This window comes from Erigeron canadensis, chromosome 1 (genome assembly GCF_010389155.1).
Source record: "Erigeron canadensis isolate Cc75 chromosome 1, C_canadensis_v1, whole genome shotgun sequence".
Taxonomy (NCBI): domain Eukaryota; kingdom Viridiplantae; phylum Streptophyta; class Magnoliopsida; order Asterales; family Asteraceae; genus Erigeron; species Erigeron canadensis.
The window spans coordinates 27,873,033-27,890,726 of record NC_057761.1 but is presented as its reverse complement, the minus strand read 5'-3'; the positions used below and the strand labels follow the sequence as shown (position 1 = coordinate 27,890,726).

The window sequence follows — 17,694 nt, the reverse complement described above, 5'->3', positions numbered from 1 at the left end:
ATTACTAGAGATGCTAATCTGAACAATGCATTTTCTAGTTTCATCAAGTCTTAATTTGTTTATCTATATATCTTGTTTGATAATACTAGAACCAACATTAATGAAAGATATACAGAAGCCTAATGAAGTGAGTCATATCTACTTTCCTTTTACTTAAAGGAGTTAATTCCTAAATGATACTGTTGAGCAATAAGTTGCTTGGTCTTTGCAAACTTTTGGCTTGAATATAGCTGGATATAGGAACAATATCGATCATTTCGAGTGAGCAAAGATGAAGGCTTTAAAAAGTTTTGCTAAATCAATACAGCTGTCTTTATTTTATGAAATCGAGATTGAACTGTAGCTTAGCTTTTCTACTGACTTGAGCTTGATCTGTCTTACAATGTTGTTAAGATAGTAACAGCAGGTTCATTATATAATTATTCGATGGTAATGTGGTTCCGGGGACAGAATTCCCACCTTTTACCTTTAATTTGTTTTTTGGTTAAAACATTTTTCTTCGGAGGGATTCTCCATTTGTTATGGCAAGTTATCCATTTTCATGTAGATACAAATGTTCACTTATTTTGACTTGCTAAAGAAATGCAAATGTCAACATGTACAATTTTTTACTTTGACTTGCAGGGGATAGACACGTGTCGATCGTAGCTATAACGCACACACGCACACCCTGCTGGGACATATTCCATGAAAATAAGGATTTAGTGATTTACTGATCTAGAACCAAAATCAAAGGGTATGGGACTTTGAGTTCCCTCAGTGTTAGTAGCTCAATGGTTGTACTGAGTAGCAGTAATATTTACTGAGCTAAACATTGGTTACCTAAAACCAAGTAGCAGTAATATATACTGAGCTAAACGTTTGTTATCCTAAGCTAAGTAGCAGCAAACAAAAGGCTCTTATTAGTAACACCGATCCTGGCGCTTCAACTAATCTTCCATAAGCATTACAATTCTGTTCACGACACTCATATAGTTGACTCAGAATGGACTACATCTGCCAATGGTTTATTACCGCCAGATGACTTCTCAATGCCATTTATACAATATGGTACTATATAAAAGAAGTGAAAAAGAAACACTCGGAACACCTTGGACACCTTAGTTTCTTTATTACCCATTTGACACCCAATTTTGTCTCCTTGCCATTTTGACACAATTTTGCTAAAAGCATTATTAAAGGGACTCAGTATTTTCTTTAACCAACATACAACTACTGATAATTTTGTTTCAAACTTGGCCTTCTATAATGAAACCAGATGCATATCCAAGTGATTGATTAACAACAAAGCCAAATAAGTATAATTAACTTACCCAGTCTTCATAAAATCAAATTTGCACTGTAACACCATAAATATATAACCAGGAGACCTCCTTTGAGCTCGAACAAAGATGATATTGGTATCGAGTACTGTTGAAAATTGTTTGGTCATGGCTATTTTTCACAGAATTCGTACGAGTTTTACCCTTGTTGACATCATGTTCTTCACATACCACCAATTTATTCAGACTGTCTTAGAGTCTAGAAGAAACTAGGCTTTTAGTATCATCAAAAGTAATCATCACCTTCCCAATGACTTTCCGGTCTCTGATATCCGAAAATGCAAGATGGACCTGCAGCATGGCAACAACATTTACAATATGAACATCATGATAATGTTCATTTTCAGCTGCTGTCCATATAAATTTCACTCTTTCTCTTTTCACAAAAGGAAAAATCTTCATACCTCTTGAAGTTTATATGTACGATATATGTTTATCTTAAGTAAGCCTCTTGCCAACCAAGACAACAGCTCCTTTAGAGAATCTTCCGTTACACCTGGTTTAATTGCTTCAGAGTTCCCCAAGTAGAATCCATGAATCGTCCAGTTCTGCAATAAAGATACAACAATGAACCAATTCATTTTCACTGTCTTATGAACTTCTAGCATTTACATTCGATCTTACATCCACTTAACACTACACACAAAATGACCAAATCTAAAGTGTAAAACGGGAGTTGACCCTATGCAACTAGTATATAGAACATCAAGGTATCATGTGAAATATAAATATAAACCTGGCCGAGATTTATAAATAAGAACTGGGAGAATAGGTTTACCTTAACAAGAGCGATATTAGCAGGAATGACTGGGACCTCACCACTTGCGAACCCTATAACCAGAATTTGTGCTCCCCATTTCAACAGCTTCATGCTATCTTTCATAAGCTTGCCTCCAACAGGATCATACAAAACATCAACCCCGTTGAGTTTTCTTTTTTTCAGGATAGCATTAACACTTTCAATAAGACCTCCTTTGCTCAAGTCAACAACATAATCAGCACCAGATGACTTTAGAAACTCTACCTTTTCTGTTTCTCTGAGATTTCAAATATATGATCCATACACAATTGGTCAAAAATTAGAGTTGTATAATTTTTCAATTAGAGACAACAATTGTGATATAAATTTAATTTCAATAATAATCAAACTTGACACACTAGTAATTTATAGAAAGTTTTATAAAGAAAGAGCTTAGGATCAACTCGACCTGACCCAACCCAACCCATTTCACCCTTATACCCAACCCGCCCATCTTGTCACCTATATATCTCATATGAAGCACACATAACACACCTAGAAACAGCAATAACTATGGCCCCACAAATCTTTCCGATTTGAACAGCTGCAAGACCAACACCTCCAGCTGCACCAAGTACTAGCAACACCTGCAGTTCACTGTATTATCACATATCTTTTTTTTTATAAGCAAACAAGCAAGGTTTGGTTCAAGTGGTTAACACCCCGCCTCTGGAAACAAGTGTCAAGGGTCCGATCTTCTTTTTCTACGTTAGGTAGAATCTGGAAGCAACCTCTCTACCTTAGGTAGGGGTAAAGCATACACCGTCGTAAACGGTTTTGGGACCCATAACCCATGGAAGACGGTATTAGGTGTTAATTAATTATCTTATTTTAAGCAAAACAACTAAAATAACATGAACTTGGACATTTGAGTTTAGGTTTCATGTCAAATCATACAATCAAGTATATACCCATGTCCACCTAAGAAACTATAATTGCCTAACTGTCACACCATCAAATTTTGCAAACTATAATTAGGGTGAAAGTAACACCTGACCAGGTTTGAGATTGGCTCTATAAACCAATGCCTGATAAGACGTCCCATACGCTAACGGTATCGCAGCCGCCGCCACTATATCACATCCATCGGGAACACCCTGCCTACAAATTTCATCAATTTTTAATCACACATACAAAATCACAATCACAAAAATAAAATATAGCCAAAACCAAAAAACCCGACTCACAAATCATGCTCATGAGCAACAATAAACTGAGCAAAAGAACCAACACCCGCGAAAGAACAAACACGATCACCCACTTTAAACTTTGTAACATTCGGGCCAACGGATTCAACTATGCCCGAATAATCGGAGCCAAGAACAAAAGGGTAAGGGAATTTTTCTTGGTATTGACCAAGGACTTGAAGATATGTGGCATAGTTTAAACTGGTGGCTATAATTCTAACCAAGACTGAATTTGGAGAATCAAGTTTTGGAATTGGGTAAGTTGTTGAGATGGTGAGGGCAGTAGTAGAAGTGTTGTTTTGTGATGATAATGAGTCTGGTTTGATTGTTGGATCACCAGGTTTTTTGCATATTAAAGCTTCCATTTCTTTATATTCAAATTTGCACACATAAACATATTTTGGTCTATTATGGTTATTTATAGTTCATCATTGGGTTCAACTTATATATTAGAAAAATAAGAAACAATTTATTCATTGTTTTAGACTTGTAGCAACATTCATTGGATTCAGCAACATACATATTAAAAACAATACCTTTGAGTCCCACATGTGTTTTTTTATCACCCCAAATACACCGTACTTTTTTTTAATGGGACCCACTTAACAACTTGGTATGTGTCTTATTTAGATCCACTCACTTGACAAATCAAGGTTAAAGTTTGATTTAATTATTACTCGTATTTCATATTTATAGGTTTAATTATTATATATCTCCAATTTTTAGTTTACTACCAATGTACATGTGCAATATAAAGGTGGACACGGTGCGGCGGTGACGGCATCGAAGAGGTTGTGGTAGCGGCGGTAACAGGTGGTGGCGACGATGTTGGTTGTGCTGGTGGGTGAGTATTAGATGTTATTGATGTAAAAGTTTTTAATTTAAAATGAATAATGTACTTATTATAGGAGTTTAAAAATATGTATTGGGTGGTGTCAGCGATGGGTGGTGAAGGCGTTGCGACAAATGGTGGTGGTGACGGTGTGAGTGATATAGGTTAACGTAAATGTAACTGATGTAAAGGTGATGATGGAAATATTTTTAAGGATGAAAAAATACCTATGCAATGCGACAGTGATATGGTGGTGAAAGCGGTGATTAGTGGTAGTAATTGATGTAATGTTATTGATCTAAAAGTGTACGGAAGATATTTTAAATGATAAACTAATGATATAAATTAGGAAAAATTTCATATATATCTCATTTTAAAGACATAATTACATATATGTCTTAGGTGTAAGTTTTTAATGCATAATTATAATTTTTTTAAAGCATGTTTTGGACATATATGTAATTATGTTTTTAAAATGGGATATATATGAAATTATCCCTATAAATTATAGGGCCTGATTTTTACACTGAACATTATTATGCATACACATAAAACTAATTTTTAAGACAATAATGCCCCTTGTATATGATCATATTAATAATTAATAATTTAATATAGGTAGTATACTCCGTATCAAAAACTTTTGCCAGCAAAATCCCAATCTTCAATTTTTCACAACCTAACAACTTCCACATTCTTAATCTTATTTTTAACATCTCCATCTTCTTAGAATCTCCTCTACTTTTAACCTTAAAAATCGATCCAATCTGCTCATCCTAATTTACGAACCAATCTCATATAATTTGTTTCCACTGATTTCTTTTCTCTAATTCCTCCACATCTATTTTCAGTTTTTCACTATTTTAATTCTTTTTCTGGGCTGATTTCATACCTATCCCAGTTTCCAACATCCCCCTTATTTGATCCACTTTCATTACCATAACATTCTATTAAAGAAAGACTAATTCAAAGTATTCACTGTCTCACCACACAAAAATTTCAACAAAAAATAAACCCCTTTTAATCAAAATCCTAAAAACACTTTCTGCATTACACCAGATATATATAAGCTATAAACGTAGATATATGTGACTAAACAAGTGTATGTGTATGGAAATGACAGAGAAATGATAAATGTGATCGGAAGGAAACCGATTGTGTATTTCTTTAGTTTATTCCATGTGAATAAATATTGCCCCTAATTTTTCCACATGTCATCATCTTACTATTAGACTTATCTTTAGGCACACAAATTAGGTTGATTTATCATTATCATAAATAATGGAAAATGATTAATCAACCTAACTCATATGCCTAAAAATCAACCTAAAACCTTAAAAATTTGACATGTGGATTTCGCTAATTTTCTTTCATAATCTTGCCCCCTGATTTTTCCACATGTCATCATTTTACTATTAGGCATATATTTAGGCACACAGATTAATTTATCATTATCCATATATAATTTATCATTAATGGTAGGGGTATTATTGTCTTAAAAGAAAATTATAAGTGTATGAATAAAAATTTTCCATGTAAATATCATGACCCTAAGTTATATCATTAAAAATAAGATTATCATTTAAATTTTTTTTTTTTAATCTTTTTAACATGGGTATATCTTATACTCAAAACTCAATGTTAGCAAATTTTGAAGGGCACATAAGGTATTATAGTTTAGGGTTTTTTTTTCTTAAAATCATTTCAATTAAATTTTTGAAATACAAACTATTTATTAATTTGGTTGGCAATTGGGCAAAAAATTTTTTCTTTCCAATACAAACAATTTGTTATATTTTTTTTTTTGTAAAGTAACAATTTGTTATATCTGAACCAGTTGTTTTTTAGTTTAATTCGAAAACTTTAGTGAGTTGAAAAGCGTTAGTGAGTTTGGTATCAAATTAGAAACATTAAAGGGCTCAAAATGATGTCTATTTTTGTTTAAAGTTTAACATCGATCTATTAAACTTTAAATGGCTAAACTATAGTGAGTTTTTGATAGGATATTAACAATAAGTTTTTATGTTTGACTTTAAAGAGAAATATATTCTAGTAGACAATATAAATATCATGAAACATGGTTGGATCAGTGGTAAATACTCTGGCTTCTTGAGACATAGGTCATGAGTTCTACCATTTAGGTAGCTAATGAAAGCAGTCTCTACTTTGGTAGATGTAAAGTTTGTCTACATCTTAACCTCTCTCATACACCGTCAATGTATTGGGGCTCAAAACCCACAGAAGATGGCAGACACTGAGCAGTTTCTTTCTTTCTTTCTAATATAAATATCATGAATAGAAGAGTTTGTTTTTTTTTTTTTTTTTATGAATATCTAGGTATCAAAATCATTTCGAAGTAAATTATGAAAATTTGATGATTTTTTACCAAAAAGAATCAAACATTTGACTTTAATGTACATGAGGTTTATCTTCTTTTTTCTTTTTTTTTTTTAATACACGTGCATGAGGTAACCAACACTTTTGCGATGATCTTTTGATCTTTCCGTAATCTAGAAGTTGGATTAAGGTTATCCAGCTCTACACTTTCTTTCACTATCGTATCATTACGAACCTAATTTTTTTGTGGTTAGCTTCGAGTTGATTATTTGAGTTAATATCTGCAACCCAAGAAAAATTTATGTTTATATAATTTTTTAACAAGTCAACCCCCCAATTAATCTGACCTGTTAACCCAACAACCTTTGAACCATGCTGAAACAATCAAAAATTGAGAGATTTCAACTTAAGTATGTATTTTTGTGTATGTTAATGGCGGTTTTCAATATGTGTAAGTTGAGAGAGAATAATAGTTGTCAAGTTGATTGGAATTAAGAAACGATGCAAAAGGTTACAAAATGCAAAGAGTTCGGAGTTTATATACCTACTAGTGCTCAAACCCGTCCGATGGATAGGTATTTTCAAAATTTATCAATCAAAGCTAAAAAATTGAAATTCAAGTATATTAAATAGATACTGAATAAAATTAAAATAACAAAAATAAAACATAAAACGATAAAAATAAGGCAAAAAGTTAAAATATCGAAAAACATGTTTATAATTAGAACGAAAATAAACTAATTGAAAACATGTATTCTAAAAATAAAGAATTCGTAGTATGGACTATATGAAGTAAATGACTTATGTGAAGTTAAAATCGTCACACTATATTAAATATGTTTATAATTCGTAGTATATTAAATATGTTTATAAATATTGAGTCTAGTTTACTTTTTTTTTTTCAAGTTTAGTTAAATAAAAAATTTACAGTTTCCTATATTTTAAAATACGAAAGCTAAAGAAAAAACATACGAAAATTGACTCCATATAAATGTTGAGTCCAGTTTACCCCTTTTTTTCAACTTTAGTTATATAAAAAATTTGCAGTTTCTTATATTCTAAAAGTGTAAGTTATATAATTTGAAAAACATATCAATTCATCAACAAAGACCATCCTGAACGTTTTGATTCTCTTTGAGTTGTTCCACTCCGAAACAGTTCATACATTCACAACACGAAGTCGTAGATGATGGTTAACATGTGTTGGCTTAAGATCTTCAAGATGAACTAATGTTGTCTTAATTTTTTGTTGTTCAAGAAAAAGCCATAACGAATCTATAATAAACAACAAACTAAATTAAAAAATAAAATAATAACAATAATATAAGAATTAATGTTAAATAATAATGATTATTTGCCATTAAAAAAATAAATAATAATAATAATAATAATAATAATAATAATAATAATAATAATGATTATTTATGATTATGAGTAAAGTATATAAAAAGAAAAACCCTTTTGTAGTCGATGTAGTTTTTTTTTATGGTTGTCGTACGTGGGTTTTTTTTGGTGTAGAATATGTGAGTATTTTTTCTATGTTGTATATATATAGATATAGATATAGATAATAATTATATAATAATAATTTTTGGGATATAAAAGGTCGGCCTAAATATTAAATAAATATTAAAAAATTAGATAATTAATAAGGAGGGAGAATTAGATTCAAGGAGAGGGATTAGGGGTGCCAAGTGTACCCCCAACCTTCACTTTTCGTTATATTATTATAGATGATCCTAGTTAACATCCAAACCCTCGACTCATCAATATTTATATAAAATCTAATACTATCTTATAAAACATTTTGAACTTTCTTTTTTAAAAAAAATAATAAAAAAATAAAATAAGATTTGAATTACCCAAAATACCCTTATTATTTATTCACTAATTTAAACATTTCTATCTTATATACCTATAATAACCTTAAATCTCAACCAGTCATGTTTTTCTCTCTCCTCAAATCTCAACCACTAATTTTTTTTTCTCTCATCCATAAATAATTTTATTCCATTAATTCATTCAAAATCTTTTATCTCAAAAACCGTATGTCACTAAAGTATAAAAATTGTATGGGTGTTCTTAAAATTTCATGCTCTTTCATTAGAGAAGCCATTCGATATACTTTCGACGAACTTTTAAATCCAATGGCGGAGCCCGTACGGCTAAGGCATTTGGCTATCACACTCTATGACTTGACCTATCATCTCCACCATCTCACCGCCGCAACGGGCGGACACTATCTCTCGTACATACAAATTGACACTACAAATTATATTTTAACACATTTGACCTGAAATCAACCCGCCAACTGTCAATCCACCAACCTGAAACCTTGACCCGTCAACTGATTTTTCCAGGTTAATGGGTTGAGTTTGGGCTGACAGGTCTTTGGTCAGGGTTGTTTCTGACATGAAACTTATATTGGGTCGGGTTAAAGTTAAAGATTTTTGACCCGCCAAACCGATCATTGATAGTCCTAGCCCACTTTTTCCCCGCTTCGTCTTTTTAAATGTTTTCTTAAGAGAACACGAAGCCTGAAAACACCACAAACTATCCAAGTTTCCATGTCTTCTAAAAAATGCCCAAAAAAGGGATGAGAAAATATTTGTGGGCAAAGGCCTTAATATGAAAATGGTGCATTTATGACTGCTACTCAAATGAACGTGAAAAAAGATGGTATTCATGTAGCATCTATAGTGTGAATATACACCAAACACCAAACACCAAACACCAAAGTATTAGTATGATCATGATTCATTAACAAGGGACATTTCATTGCTACCCTCAACTAATGCATAAATAGCTAAACCAAACGCCATATCATACTTCAATTCTATAAATTTGAACATTCCTTATAACATCATCGTATTATAAACATTAACAGACCTCTTAAAAAGGTAAGCTTATTTCTATAAGTATAAACGTATGTTATACATTTGTCCCGGGTCATGTAAGGGATTTGCCAACATCTTCTACATACTTGAGTAAATGAACTACTCGCCTAAAGCTTAGAAGAAGTTATAGTTGTGGAGTCATCAAAAGTAATAATCACTTTCCCAATTACTTTTCGGTCTATGATATCTGAAAATGCACGGTTTGCCTGCCAATAAAATTTACAATGTGAGGATCACGATGCATGGTCTTCATTATATTGTGTAAAATCTAAGATTTTTATTCAATTATATCCTATAAAGTCCAAACTTTGATTTAGAATGAAAACCTGATATTTTAGAATTGTTTTAAACTATAAATGAGAGGGAGTCAAGAAATATATCACACATTTTCATAAATCTACTATAACATACTCAACTAATATTATGGTAAATTAATTAAAAACTATTATAACTATATGAGATGAAAAGTAAGAGTAGCCACTTGGGCTTAAAGACGGGCCATTTTAAAGAAAAACAAAACTAGGCTAGGGACTAGTCCAAGGAAAAGGGCTTTCATGGATTATGATCTTTTGGGGGTTTCACATGTTTTGGGTTTGACTGGTCCTGAGATTGGGCTTGTAGGGAAACCTCTAGGACAAAATGCCAATATTGGCATCAAAAGGGGTCTAAGACTATCCGTATCGGTGATCTATGATGAAGGGATCGTGCATTATAATATTAATAATCAAAGTGGTTCTGCAATCTTCCACAATCGGTCTCCCAATTCAAACTGAGTTTGTTCCACCAAACCATATAGGTGGAGCTTTTTCATTGGTGTCAATTATTATAATCAAAGTGGTCCTGTAATCTCTCACATAAGAGTTTTTTTATTTTTTTAATATAATATGAGGCGAACCAAATATTAGATCACAAATGTGGGTGGTCTAAGACCCGTCTTTTCTAGGGTCAAGCCCAGGACAAGTCACCCCCATGTAATCTTTATTTTTGGAAGGACAAAATCATGGCTCATTAGTCATTACTTTAGCCACAAAAATCAGATTTGCAAACCTATTGTAGTTTGTATGAATGACAGATGTTAATGGTAATTAAGCCTCTTGCGAACCAAGATAGCAACTCCTTTGAACTGTCTTTCAGTACACCTGGTTTATTTGCATCATATCTGCCCCAATAGAGTCCATGAATTGTCCAGTTCTACAAGAAAAAAAGGGGATTCAAACTAACATTTAAATTGTTCATCATCTTTATCTTTGTGGAACCATTTGAGAAGAAATAAATAGGCGGCGGCATGTCCCATTTACCATAAGCGAATAACAAATGAGAAAATGACCAATATAGTGGGTAAGTGCTAGGAATGGCAATGGGGCAGGCCTTGGGTCGGGGAGTAGTATCCCCATAACGAAACGTGAAAACTATAACATGCCCTAAACTTGACTTGTTACCCATGGGGTACCTTATGAGGTTCCTGAATTGGGACATTGGGTCTACAACTTTCCCCAAACCCGACACATTCCCCATGGGGAAACCCAAGAGCATGTGTTTTAAAAAGGACATAAGCTTTACCTTAACAAGGGCGATATTAACAGGGATAACAGGGACCTCACCACTTGCGAATCCTATAACCAAAATTTGTGCCCCCCAATTCAACAACTTCAAGCTTTCTTTTGCAATCTTGCCTCCAACGGGATCATAAAAAACATCAACCCCTTTGAGTTTTCTTATTTTCAAGAACTTCTTCACGCTTTCAATAACACCTTCTTTACTCGAGTCAACAATATGATCAACACCCTCTTTCTTTAAAAACTCAACTTTCTTAGTTCCTCTATGATTTTAATAAAGTCAATAGGCATATAGTGAAAAAAAATTAGAGGAAGTATACAATAAACATACACAAAGCACACACCTAGCCACGGCAATGACAGTAGCGGCACAAATCTTTCCAATTTGAACAGCTGCAAGACCAACACCTCCAACTGCACCAAGTACTAACAACACTTTGATCAACACACTTATATGGTTCCAAGATCAACATCACGATTATCCCTTAACTATCACTTAAGACCATATACAAAGAACTGGATCATACATTTACTAAAAATGAAACTTAGCAACTTTTTGAGACAACCAAACTACCATTTAGAAACGCACTAGAAATAAACACCCGCGCGTTGCCGCGGAGCTTTTATAGTAACGTCGTGGACAATGATTCATTAAGCTTAAATACGTTGCCGCAGATTATATTACACACCTTGCGGCGAGACTCAAGTAGATTATCTTTTCAGATGACAATGTTTTGGTACAAATTTGATAAAGTCACCAACAAATATTTATTTGACATTGTAACAATAAAGCATTTTATTGATAGGCTAAAATGTAAAAGATAAAAACTTTAGGGGGTTAAATGGTAAAGACGTAAAAGTTGATGGGCTAAACTGTAAAAGGAAAAAACTTTAGGGATTAAAAAGTAAAGAGAAAACTTTAGGGAGTTAAAATGTAAAGTAGTAAAAGGTGATGGGCTTAAATGTAAAAGGTAAAATCTTTAGGGGGTTAAAAGGTAAAGAGTTCAAAGTTGCATGCATGTGTAGTTGTATCATGTGCATAGAAACTTGTAAAAAATCAGTTGGTTTTTAGTATATATATAAATTTCGAAATTTCATGTTTTAATGTAAATGATCAACCCGATATTTTAAATATGTCAATGATACTAATACCTGACCCGATTTAAGGTTGGCTCTCTGAATTAATGCCTCATATGATGTTCCATAGGCAGCTGGAATGCAAGCTGCGGCTGCTAGATCACACCCATTTGGAACTCCATACCTTCATCATTATTGTCATTAAATGTAAAAACTTAAAAATTTTTAACTTAAAACGGTAGTCATAACTATAAAACATAACCGAACTGAAAAGGTAGACTCACAATTCACGCTCTTCAGCAACAATAAACTGCGCGAAAGAACCAACATACGCAAATGAAGAAACACGATCTCCCACTTTAAACTTTGTAACATTTGGACCGACCGATTCAACAACACCTGAGTAGTCCGAGCCAGGGATGAAAGGCACGGGGTATTTTTCTTGATATTTGCCTTGAACATGAAGTCCTGTGGCAAAGTTTAAGCATGTGCATTTGATTCTAACTCTGACTGAAGTTGGAGTATCAAGTTTTGGAATTGGGTATGTTGTTATATAACTAAAAGGACCATTTTCTGATGAATTTGGTGGGATTGTTGGATCTCCAAGCTTCTTGCATACCAAAGCTTCCATTTTAAGAAAAGGTGAGTATACAAAAATGTCAATACAATTGGGCACTACAAAACACAACTTTCTTGTTATAAATATATATGGGAAAAAGTGAATATGAGATTGTTCCTATTTAAACTTATTTTAATATATTTTTGTATTTTAAATAAATCACAGGACTAAGAATTTTATAATGGATAAAGATCCTTCAAAGTTGTGGCAACTTCATATGTGAAGTTAGACAATTCTTAACCATTAGATTGAAATCAATGGTTAAGATTTAAAAATCAAATTTAAATCTTGACCTTTGATTTTAATTTAATTGCTAAGATTCTTACAACTTTACCAATAAAGTTGATATAACTTTAAAGAATCTTTATCCTTTTATAATTAAGAAAAAACAAAATGTGAGGTGTTCGTTATCTAAGCATGGGACAACCCCTATTCACTTCCCCGCAATATAATTATTTTATCAACCAAAGTTGTGGTACTTGTAGCCACAAAGTGACAAGATGTACTCTAGGATATGATGTGTTTATTTTTTAATCCAGTATAATTAATCACATCAATTTATCAATTCTTCTAGTAATAAACTAATAAACGTCTACCGTATCTCAACCATTATTTTTTGATATCTCGACCACATCTAATATTTGCAACGATAGTCACTGTAAATAGTGCGGTTCTCTGTCTGTAATGGTAAATCTAGCAAAATAATAACGGGCCCTGTCAGTAATCAATACAAATAGTTGGATATGGACAAAACACAACTATTTACAACGATAATCGCTACAAATAGTCTGGTTGAATTACCAAAAATCTGGTTAGGATATCAGCCACCCTAATAAATTGTAAGGACTTTCCCATGTATCTACTAGCCTACTAGTATAATTAAGACCATTCAAGTATAATAATAGTCACATTCTAGAGTTCGTCATTATTTTATCTTATATGTCAGCCCTCATGTTGGCGAGGAGCTAGATTCGACCTTTTATTTTTGCAAAATGGTCGGAGTTCTTTTAGGTGATATTTTATTATCTCTAAATCTACCAATATATATATATATATATATATATATATAAAATATAGTACTAAATTAATTACTAAACAAATGAGAATCCTTAGATGAGTTTCAACTTTGATTTAAAACCATTAGATCAAACTTAATTATTTTATCTTTCTTAAATGACAATATTAATACTTATACTTTATATAATTAGTCAAATATATCCTTTTTAAATCTATATATATATATATATATCTTATATTAATAAAAGAGAATTGTTTCTAGAACTTTTTTTCTTATGTGGCAAGCTCATGTCCTTTCCTACAAGTGATTTTAAAAAATTATTCTTTCTATAATTTATTTAACCTTAAACATTATATATTATAATTAATTTAAGAAATTAAAGATATATCTCATTAAATAGATAAATTGAATATATTATATTGTTTCCTAAGTTTAAAGGGAAAAAAAATATAACTATATACAACTAATATATATCAATAAGTCATATAATTAGATTATCGTAAATTTAATATTTAATTTATAGTGTTCATTGATTCATTATTCTTCATATTAAATTTCCATGAAACAAAAAAAAACCTTTAATTATTTTTTAATAAACATTATTTATAAAACTTTTATTAAAATACTCGGGTTAAACCCGGGTTAATTAGCTAGTATATATATAAAAGGCTATCAAAAAGTGCTCACGTGGCACTCTCCGAACCTGCCATGTTAGCATTTTTTGATGTGGCATCACCAGAATGATCCAAGTGACACATGAGCATCCACGTGGACGTCTACTTCGCTTAGTCAAAGTCCACGTAAGCAATCAAGATTTACAATGATGCTTTATTAAAATTTTTATATAAATGTTGGAGGTATGGATAGAACCCCACCCATGACCTCCATGTTAACATATGAACTTCTTTGCCAGTTGAACCACAAGGAATTTTGTTTATTATTTGAAAAGTCACAATAGAAATACTATTGTTGTCTTAAAATATATATCTTGCAATTGTTCATCCAATAATTAATATAGCTAGACATGAGAATTTAAATTTTTTAATGTTATTGTCATTCAAATATTTTTGAGAGTTTTTAGTAATCAGTTAATGCGCCAAAACTTTTGGTTATTCATAATTCACAATACATGATTCCTTTGTAGTACAATTTATCATATAATTTACATAGAAATTTAACACTTTCATCTCCACATTTATTTTTCATTTATATATTATTTAACTTAATTATGAATCCAAAGATAAAAATTTGGTAGAGATATAACTAGAACATGCGGATTTCTTTTTTTTTTTTTTAAAAATACAAAATATGAGGAAATAGGTTTACCTGAATCTAATAAAAAAAAAATTTAGAAATGCTTTCAAATAAAACGTGTCATTATTTTTAGTTGGTTTCGTGTTTTTGGTATGTAAGTTGATAGCAAATTACAAGTTTAATTTCTAGAAATCTTTCGTGCATTTTAACTGTTGATTAACTTGATATGTTTTTGTTTAACCTTAACCTCTATATACCAAAGACGAATCGAGGATGTCGGTTATCTTTCTTTGACTTTTACAGTAAATAATTTATTTTGTAAGTTCACTTTGTGAACAAGTGCCGAGGTAGATGCTAATAGATTTCTTAGAGCTCGGGGTTCATTCAAAAACCATCTGTCACATTTGATGGAAACATGACACAAATTGCCGACGGTCATGGATGGTATTGAATCTACCGACTCTTTGTTTGGATATATTCGAGGGGTTATTTCAGTCCAATTACTTATAAACTTGATGAAACAAGTTATGTGTCATATCTAATACGTAAAAAATGAATAAAGATGTTGACTGATAGCAAATTTCAATCCTAAGAAGTTCTTAGAACAAATCAAGTTTTAAGCTAGCTATTTAGTTACAATTGAATGGAGTTTTGTGCGTAATATTTGACGTCATATATCTTAATGATGTGTTGTTATAGGGTCTATCTGCAACAAATTGGTGATACAATTAATCATCGATGTAAGGTATATATAGAGATTAGCTAATATAAAATAATTTTTGATGTTTTACAAGCCTTTTTGTTTACCATCTACATTCAACAATACATTTCATTTTATCAATATTCACATACTAACATCTTTAGCAATAAATTTCACACAATAATATCGATAGTTTTTATATTATCAATATTCACACATTGACATCTTTATTAATAACTTTTCCATTTTAATAAATATTTTCCATCTACATTTTAATAATATTTTCAAGCTTTATGTTTAGGCTGGAAATTAAGATATTAAAATGTGTAATTAAGTTTGAAACTTTTGTTTTACTTTCAAATTTTATTACGATTCTCGCCTAAATATATGTGTACATATTATAACTTATACTGGCGTACATTGTTATAAGGCATTTAAACAGACGGGTCTTAAATAATAGATTAGCACTCTTAGAATATATATATATTTTAATAAAAGCTGATCATCATTTTTAAATCATCATTTTTAACTAACATATAAAGTTGTTTTTCTCATACATTTTTTTAAAGCTATATTTGAGCAACCGTGAAATCAGTTTTAAAGTTTTTTTGATATTTTGAAGTATAATGGTACGTAAGGCTTTACAATTCAAGATTTTAAATTATTATCATCAATGTTTGTATTGTATCATGTGAATTAAATCCTTTTTGTTATAACTATATGTATTTTTTTTAACTTATAATTTTTTATACTTCGTTTAATGACATTTTTTAGTATACACAATATTACATGTGTCGGATTTTCATTGATTTATTAATGATTAATTAGTCAATCATTATAAATTTTATTAGCCCATGAAATGCATGGGTTATACTTCAAAAAATTTCAAATCCTATAATAAATATCATATCTAGCTAGATTAATTAAATCAAATCTATAAGGGGTGAGAGTGGTCATTCTATAACCAAACTTTTATTAATTTTTCACCTTATCACTCCAATAAAAATCCTCCACTTCATTTTTTCTTCAAATTTTACCAAACTTCACCAAAATATTAACATCACTTTCACCAAACCTCACCAAACTTATAAACACTATTTCCACCTCATATTTTTATGTCATTTTTTTAATTTATAAAATCAAAAATTATATAAATTGAAACATCTAGATAAATATAAATACAATCAACAATAAAATAAATAAAAATACAGGGGCTGCTGAATTGTAATTAACATAAATAAAAATATAGTTTCAAAATTTGTATAGTATCAAATTATAAAGACTAAAATTTAAACGATAAAGAAAAAAAAATCTTTTAAAGAAGAAAAGATAGAGACACTAGTATAAGTATTTTAAGTAGATACTATAAGTATTTAAAATAAATATATTTAAAGTCTAAAATAGTAATATAACAGAAAAACATTTTGTGATTACTTCAAAATATTAGAAAAATGGTATATATAAATTAATATATATAACTTTCATTGCCATGCATATTAAAAATAGAAAAAAAAAAGAAAAGGAAAAGAAGGAACACCCATGTTTTTATTCATTAGTGGCCCCCACAACTCCTATTTCATCCCCGGACTCTTTGGTAAAGTTTGCCGAAATCCACATCTTCTCTCCTTCGGCGTAACACGGGCGGTGGTGTTACTACCCGGCGACTCGGTCAATGGGTTTGCCGAATACCACTGCTTCCCACTTACATATATAATACTTACATAGTTACATTTACTATATACTAAGTTGAATGTAAGCACACATGTTATGAGTCACTAACCACATTAGATTTTATGATACAACCACAAAGTGAAAACTGGTGGCTCAGCCTTTGTTGATTAGGTTTTTTCTCGTGTCTCAGGTCACTGTAATTGGCACAAATTTTTTCAACCTCTTTACAATCTTTGCAGTTAAAGCTCTAGGTAGACTCTAGATTAGTTTAATGTTGTTTTCTAGAGTGTTAGTGTATCTGTAATTGTACTATTTGATTGTAAGTCCCAACTATATAATAGATGAGTATTGAAGACACCTCTATGTCGATGGTGAGTTTACTTTGCAACACGTTCACTGTATCTAGACGTGACCAGTTGCAGTGA

At 31.2% G+C, this 17,694-nt stretch overlaps 2 protein-coding genes across 2 annotated transcripts; both read right to left on the bottom strand.

Moving 5' to 3' along the window:
- Positions 1-1,222: 1,222 nt before the first annotated feature.
- Positions 1,223-3,770, bottom strand: LOC122610171 (quinone oxidoreductase-like protein 2 homolog). Its single transcript, XM_043783167.1, has 6 exons — positions 3,309-3,770; positions 3,114-3,222; positions 2,617-2,708; positions 2,101-2,359; positions 1,727-1,870; positions 1,223-1,613 (listed from the first exon to the last, which is right to left on the bottom strand). Exons 1-6 carry the CDS (start codon positions 3,671-3,673, stop codon positions 1,515-1,517), a joined length of 1,068 nt encoding a protein of 355 aa, XP_043639102.1. The 5' UTR covers positions 3,674-3,770; the 3' UTR covers positions 1,223-1,514.
- A 5,530-nt stretch (positions 3,771-9,300) lies between these two features.
- On the bottom strand, positions 9,301-12,638 carry LOC122586017 (quinone oxidoreductase-like protein 2 homolog). Its single transcript, XM_043758134.1, has 6 exons — positions 12,292-12,638; positions 12,085-12,191; positions 11,275-11,368; positions 10,935-11,193; positions 10,422-10,565; positions 9,301-9,580 (listed from the first exon to the last, which is right to left on the bottom strand). Exons 1-5 carry the CDS (start codon positions 12,636-12,638, stop codon positions 10,422-10,424), a joined length of 951 nt encoding a protein of 316 aa, XP_043614069.1. The 3' UTR covers positions 9,301-9,580.
- Positions 12,639-17,694: the final 5,056 nt, after the last annotated feature.